The sequence below is a fragment of the Gastrolobium bilobum genome, unplaced genomic scaffold (assembly GCF_033153095.1).
Source record: "Gastrolobium bilobum isolate Gb01-03AN ecotype WA unplaced genomic scaffold, APGP_CSIRO_Gbil_v1 utg3578, whole genome shotgun sequence".
Lineage (NCBI taxonomy): Eukaryota > Viridiplantae > Streptophyta > Magnoliopsida > Fabales > Fabaceae > Gastrolobium > Gastrolobium bilobum.
The window spans coordinates 28,900-36,589 of record NW_026896091.1 but is presented as its reverse complement, the minus strand read 5'-3'; the positions used below and the strand labels follow the sequence as shown (position 1 = coordinate 36,589).

Below are 7,690 nucleotides of genomic sequence, written 5' to 3'. Positions count from 1 at the left end.
CCAATGTATTTCAATCACACCCAATCAACTCCATGGTTACACAACCTTTCTCAACACCAATACAATTCTCATTTACCTTACATTATCGCTTAGCATCACGTTCCCCTGATCGTTCCATCTAGGCCGAAAATACATATCAAGGGGGACAAGGTTTTCCACTCAATTCGTAGGCATTACACAGTCATTTTACCTTATCATTAATGATTCAAGGCATCCATAAATCATTTACATCGTTCCTCAACACCTTGTTTTACAAGAACTCCTAGTTCATCCATCAAAATTTGTCTAAGTTACCAAACTTTATCACAATAATTTTTATTGGTTCATTCATCATCATTCATCATTGGGAGCATTAAATTTCAAAGGGACACTACCATTACATGCCTCCAACTACCTCAATCCACTCACACCTATTCAAAATCTATACCTATTTTCAATCTATCATCAAATCAAGTCAAGGGTTGTAACACTTACCACAAATGATCTCTAAGAACTCCTAGAATGTGTTTTCAAGCATCAAAGCAAGTCAAGCCGCCTCTAATGACCCACCAAAGCTTCAAAACTGTCACTTTATTAGGGGATGATCTCTTCACACAGTGCTCCCCACTTGAAAATGAGGGTAGCAATGTGCTCCTCTCAAAATTTTACACAAATTTGACTTTGGAATCGTGCGATTTCGTTGAGTGTCAGCATACAACTCAAGCATCGTCATTGCAGACTATTGTTGAAACAAATTAAGCATCATATCAACATCATCATCAGCAGCAATTTTCAGCACAACAAATTTTTCAATTGAATGATACCAGCCAATTAACTGAGACACCGATTGATTGGGACCAAACTTCAATTTCTCCGAAACCTTTGATTTTAAATCATGCAATCTCACCCACATCGTACTTGTATTCCTTTGGTTTGCCCCTCAAATGTCCATCCTGTAGCATCATTATATATTTTAATATTGTAATAAATGATTACATAAACTAACCCATATCTAGAAGAAAACAACAAAAATAAACAAGAAGTAGGGGAAATTAGAAATGAGAAAAGAGTGAAAAGGGTGAAGGGGTATTTCAAACTCGCTCCCTGTTGGTAAATTATGGGAAACGAATGTCAAGTAGGAAATAAATGGTTCGAAAATCTCCATTTGGTTAAAGAGTCATTCTTCTTACCCATATGTTATGCTTTTTACCCATCTCCTTTTTTTTTTTTTTTTGATAACATTTACCCATCTCCTTTACGGTTAAAGAACTTTAGCATGGGTAAAGTTTTCAACTTTTCTACCTCATTTGCTTAGGCTAGACTTTGTATTTACCCTTATTTGGGACGCTTTTTACACGTGATAACTCTGTCACGTGTAAAAAAGTGGTTCTGTTGATAAAATCAGCGAGACTTAAGTGTGATATTTTGAAAGAAAAAAAATTCAGAACATAACATACGTATATTATTTTTTGAAAAATGTGGCATATGAATCTTTATCCCAAATGAGATTTAAAAAGGTTACACACGTAATATTATATGTGGATTGGATAACTGATACTAAGGAAGCTTAGAATAGAAGAATACTTATGATTGGGAGTGGAAGAGGCTATTGAAATCACAGCTTATAAAAGAATACTTTTTTATTATTATTAATATACATAAAAGAATACATACTCTTAGGCAGTGAAATCTCAATTTTGGCTAGGGATTGAACATAACTCGTGTGATTGGAGTAAAACATTTTATATTCTCATATTCCATGTTCTCTACCTTGGTTTTTAAATTTGTTGAAATCAACTTACTTTATTTTTAGGAACCTTAAGAAGCCTTTTAAGAAAATTCTGATATATTACAGAGTTGAACAGAGTCACCTTACGCAACCTTTAGTAAATCATTGCTGTGTGAGATCTAGAGAGTTATCAATTATTGTGTTATGTAAGTAAGAGTGAATTCAAAGTGGAAAAAATATATAAATAAAAAAGAAAGAAAGAATGATCCATTTTCAATATTCTTTTTTAAAAAAATAAAATAAAATAAAATAATAAAGAATTAAAGTGGATTAAGCACACTCCTCAAAACGAAGGGAAGGACTTTCCCAAACGTCTTTGAGCAGAACCCAACGAGGTCTTGCCTGTACGGCAAAAACGATCTTTTCTTATCCACTTTCCTCAACTCTCTGTTCCTAACGTACAAAGCCTCGTGCGCTGACACCGCCACCTTCTTCTCCCCGCCGTTTCCGCCGAAACCATTCGCCGACAGTTTTCCGGCGACCTCAATGCTCCCTGAGCTCCACTGCTCTTTCATCTTCTTCGTCGACGGCAACGGCGTCAGGAACACGAACGACTCCTTCCTATCGCTGTTGCTCCGGCGGAGCAAATCCAGAAGTTTCCACCGCTTCGAGGTGGACGACGATCCCGTCGAATTACTCTTCTTGCACCTGTTCGGCGAAGCTTGTGGCGAATTCGGAGTCCACACACAGTACGTCCCCGCCTGAACCCCCTCCAAATCATCCACTTCCGACGACGACTCCGACGACGGCGCCACCGGATCACGCTCGCCGCCTCCGATCAACAACTTCGCCATCAGAAACTGAAGAGCCGCAACGGTCGAATCGCTTGCGCCGTCGACTCCGACGCTGCTCCGATGATCCATCAGAAGGTCGCGGTTGAAGAGCGGGAAAACGGTGTCGTCGAAGAAGACCTCGTGGTCGACGACCTCGAAACGCGACGAACTCGAAATCGGTGTCGTCGTTTTGACTATGGTTGAACGCGTCGTCGTTTTGTGCCACGTAGTGGTCTCGGCCAACTTGATCTGCGACACTAGCGAGTTGCTCGGAGGTGTAGCTGTTGAAGCTTGGACACAGCAACAAGTCCAAATACTCTTTGTTTATGGCTTGTTCTTCTTTCTGCATATTTTCCAATTTCAAACACAATACAAATAAGTGTTGTTTCGGATAATTGTTTTTTTGTTTCTTTAGCTTTTGTGCAGTTTGGGAATTGAAGTAGTGACAATAATTGTTGAGTTGGTGTATATTTATAGGAAGGAAGATGAATGAGAGAAATAGAATGAAGAAGGTGATGTAAGCTAGTGCGTAAGGCATAACGCATTACTATAAAATGAGAGAAGTAGTGACAATAGATTTTCTTCCTTCAGAAGAAACTTATATTTAATGCTTCAAAAAAAAAATATATTTAATGTTTGTATAAAATATGTATTCATTTTTACTACACTTTCTATGTAACTATTTAAATAATTTAAATATAAATATACTTACTTCAAATATGAAAATATTTTTTATTCATTTGACACTCTTTTTTATTTTATTTTTTATATTATAATATCAATTCACACGTTTTGCGCTCCATGTTTGCGTAAGTGGCTGCTGCGTATTCCCTAATAGCAATAATGATGGGTTTAGGTTTCCCCATCATTAAAATAGTTGTAAAGGGAAAAGTTTTCAGTTATTCAAGTGATTTAGATGTAGTATTTGTAAGGAAGCAAGAAGATGTAACAAGAGTAGATGTTATAGTTGTAATATTTTTTCATCTTTTGGTTGTTTGACGGTTCCTTCTAGTGAAATTTTTTTCTAGAATTTATTTGATTTTGTGCTACTGTAGTGTTTATATGATGTTGTGGCTTAAGCATATAGTGTGTTCCCTTTTGTTAGTTGTTGTGGATAGAAGGAAAATGCCAATTGATGAAAATGATATTCGGATTAGTGGTTAAGGGCGGATATAGAACTACATTATTTGCGCTATGAGCTTGCTTCAAGTACCTTTTTGCTCAGTTTGAAGAATATTTTTTTAATAATATTAATTTTTGTTTGTACTCTTCCTCTGTTATCGCAAATGTGAATTTTTAAGCATATTTCTTTATAATATTTGTTTTCTCTGTTTTAATGATTGATGTGAAATCAGAGATGTCATCAATTCTGTTTATCAAAATTTACACAAGCTGGAATCTTACATATCTTTTCTTGTAAGAGTTTCTTCTATCTTATGTTATCTCATTATTTTTTGGAGGAGATGGATGCCAGAATTTTCACCAATTTGCATTTAGGGTGTGCATGGCAATTATTCTGTTTTCTGACATTGTTTCTGAAAATAAATAATTTTTTTCTATTTCTATGCCTTGGAACAATTTCTGAAGAAAAAAATGTGTTTGATAGTATGTTTTATTTTTATTCTGAGAATGAGAATTGTGTTTGATAATATAATAAATAATAAAATAAAAAATCATTCTTATTAAGCATAATTTTTTTTTCAGATCATCACTTTTTTTCATATGGTGTGGTGGTGGTGGTGGCGGCGGTGGTGGTAGTAGTGGTGTTGTGATGGTGGTGGTATTGGTGGTGACGGCGACAATGGCCATAGTGGTGATTACATGGTAGTGGCGGCGGCGACGGTAATGATGACAGCAGCGGTGGTGGTAATGGTTACATGGTGGTGGTAGTGGTATGGTGGCGGTGATGGTAGTGATATGATGATGACGGTGATGGTAGTGGTGATGGTGATGGTGGCGGTGACGTAGAGGTGGTGGTGGTGACAGCAGTGGCCGCATCGATGGTGGTGATAATAGTGATGGCATGGTGGTGGTGGTGGCAGTAGTGGTGGTGATGGTGATGATATAGTGGTGGCGGTGGCGTGATAATGGTAGTGGTGGCAGCAGCATCGGTGGTAATGGTGGCATAGTGCCGGTGGCGGCGGTTACGACAGTAGCTGCGACGATGGTCATGATGATGACATGGTGATGGGAGTGGCGGTGGTGTAGTGGAGGTGGCAGTGGCATGACAATGGTAGTAGAGGCAGCGGCGGCGGCAGTGGTGGTAATGGTGGTGGTGGTGGTGACAGCAGTTTCTACGACGATGGTGATGGAGATGACATGGTGGCAATGGTGGTGGCGGTAGCAGCGATGGTGGTAGTAGTGGTGGCGTGGTGGTGATGACGGTAGTGGCTACGATGATGCTGGTGGTGGTGGTTGGTGATGGTGGTAGTGATAATGGTGGTGACAGTGATAGTAGTGATAATGGTGGTGACGGTGACAGTAGTGATGGTGGTGGTAATGGTGGCGGCAGCAGCAGCGATGGTTATAATAGTGGTGGCGTGGCGGTGATGATGGTAGTGGCTACGATGATGCTGGTGGTGATAGTTGGTGACAATGGTAGTGATAATGGTGATGACGGTAACAGTAGTGATGGTGGTGGTGGTGCTAATGACGGTGGCAGTGACGTGGACGTGGTGGTGGTGGTGGTGGTGGTACGACGATGGTAGCGGTGGTCGTGTCGAGATGGTGGTAGCGGTGGTGATGATGGTAGTGGTGGAGAGTAATTAAGAGAGACAAGTGTTTCTCATTTTGTTCCCAAGAACAAAAAAGCAGAATTTTTTTGATTCTTTTTTCTATTTTCCAGTACAAAAAATAAACCGGTTCATCCCGGGAACAAAAAAATAAACTGATTTTACCAATCGAGTTTTCTATCCATTTCTGTTCCCGGGAGCAAAAAATAAAAAAAAAATTGATTTCAGGAAGGTTGTCATGCACACCCTTAGTTGTTGGAAAAATCATTGTATGTTGGAGCTCTTGTGGTGATCTTAGTCTTTTAGTGGGCAAAACGACCGCATTACGTTTAATTTTTAAATGTATCTCCAAACGAAAATACATTTGGAAAGTTTGCCCAAAGTAGAGCAGTAAAACACGTTAGTTTGACTGACGAGATCAATCCCATCACAAACCAAGATGTGACTGGATGCCATATAGGATTCTTCTCCAATTGCGTCATTACAATTGATGAGTCATACACATGTTCCGTCACAATTTGTGATGCAATCCAGTCAGCCCTAAACCTGCCATGCAACGTGACGAGAATGACACACATGTGGCTTGTGTCTCGTGACACTTGTTGCCGACATTCAATAGAGTCGTTGATTTCCCTTCTTCCTCCTTCTCATTTCTTCTTACTTCTGCCTCTTTCTCCTTCGCGTTCTCTCTTTGTAAGAACCTGCATCGTTAATTAAGGAAATAAATTAATTAATTAAGAGAAATTAGGAATTAATTCCATAATTGGCCCTAATAATTATTATGAGGCTTTAATAATTATAGTAAGTAAGTAATAATGCTGAAAGTCGTTTTTCTGACGAAAAGTGCAGATACTGGTTCTACTACCCGGTATACATGCGTACCGATGAAGTATCCCAAAAAATTATAATAAGTGCATGAATATTCCTATAATATTATATAGGACTGGTAAAACAAGTTTCAGGTCAAAATAATGACAACAGGTGCCAGAACTGATACTGGCTATGGAAAAGCGCATACCGAAAAGGTGCTGCGAAAAATAAAATAAAAATATGTCAAATCCTAGAAAATGAGTAGGTTCAAAATCCCAAGTTTGAGATTAAAATGCTAAGCGTAGCTATTATTGTTAATACTGTGTGTTTAAAACTTACGTGCCTATAAATAGCGTTGTGGCACAAAGACCTAGGTTAATTTAGTTGCCTCTACGTGAGTTTTCTGGTCTTCATCAGCTGCCACCCTCCATCTACCCTTCCATAGCCTTCTTCTTCTTAAACTCCACCAAAATGACCACCTTTACTCTTAGTTCCTTCATCAATGTGGTGTAAGGGAATGAGAGCAGGGCTTGTGTGAGTGAAAGGTGCTCCTTTTCTGAGTTGAAGGTTCAGCTTTGATGTGAGTTGAGGGCTGAGTTCCTTGGTTTGGGGTGAGGAAGCCTTTGTTGGTCATTTTTGAGCTTCAAGGAGCCACCTTTGAGTCTAAAGGTCCAACCTTGTAGTGTATTTTCGTGGATCTTTGAAGTTAGAACCTTGGTGTATCATTTTCGGATTTTTGGAGCTTAGAGGTATACCATGATCACCTCTTTGTCTTTTGATGATTTTAAGCTTGTTTAATCGGTTAAAAAGTAAAACTTTGATCAATTGAATAAAGAAATGTGTTTCAGAGTCCGTAACATGCATATGAACATCTATTTTTAAAGTTCTTGGACTCCAGATCGAGTTTGGATCATTGAAGTTCAATTATACCTTTAACACTCAGTTTTCTGCATTCTGTCGAAGAAGTATTCGAATACTTTCTGGAAAAATGCAGTAATCGAATACTTCGCGAGACAACAACGACCTAGTTTAGTAAAATTGAGATATCTTGAGCTACAGAGCTCTAAATTGAGTGAGGTTTGGACCTATGTGAAGCTGACACATAGGTCTACAACCCTGTAAAATTTTAGATCCATTGGATAAGTGTATTTCTCCCAGTTTATGTTTGAAGTCGCGACCCTATTGCTGGAAATTCAGCTTGTTGTAGGAACTTTGCAAAAATCATAACCGGAGTTATAAAACTCCGATTGAGACATAAAATATGTCGTTGGAAAGCTTGAGATGTCTAGTTTAACATATTAAAATCTTAGAGTATTTGGTAAAGATTTGCAACTGTAGTTTTTAAACTGGTAGTCGAATACTCCTTGCAGGAGTATTGGAATACTTTTCTGGGAAGAAAAGTATTCGGATAACTTTGAAGAAGTATTCGAATACTGGAAAGTATTCGAATATAGTGAGGTTTGGTATTCGGATACTGTGGTATTCAGATACTGGGGGGAAAGTATTCAGATACTTGGTAGTATTTGAATATTTAAATGAAAGTAATCGAATACTTTCTGGAGAGCTGGAGTATTCGAAAACTACTCGTGGAGTATTCGAATACCTCC

General features: G+C 38.6%; 1 protein-coding gene across 1 annotated transcript; it reads right to left on the bottom strand.

Moving 5' to 3' along the window:
• Positions 1–2,018: 2,018 nt before the first annotated feature.
• On the bottom strand, positions 2,019–3,103 carry LOC133297751 (uncharacterized). Its single transcript, XM_061496948.1, has one exon. It carries the CDS (start codon positions 2,629–2,631, stop codon positions 2,029–2,031), a length of 603 nt encoding a protein of 200 aa, XP_061352932.1. The 5' UTR covers positions 2,632–3,103; the 3' UTR covers positions 2,019–2,028.
• Positions 3,104–7,690: the final 4,587 nt, after the last annotated feature.

What these genes read in the sequence shown, in the direction of transcription:
- LOC133297751 (XM_061496948.1), bottom strand. Translation starts at nt 2,631, where the DNA reads ATGGATCATCGGAGCAGCGTCGGAGTCGACGGCGCAAGCGATTCGACC.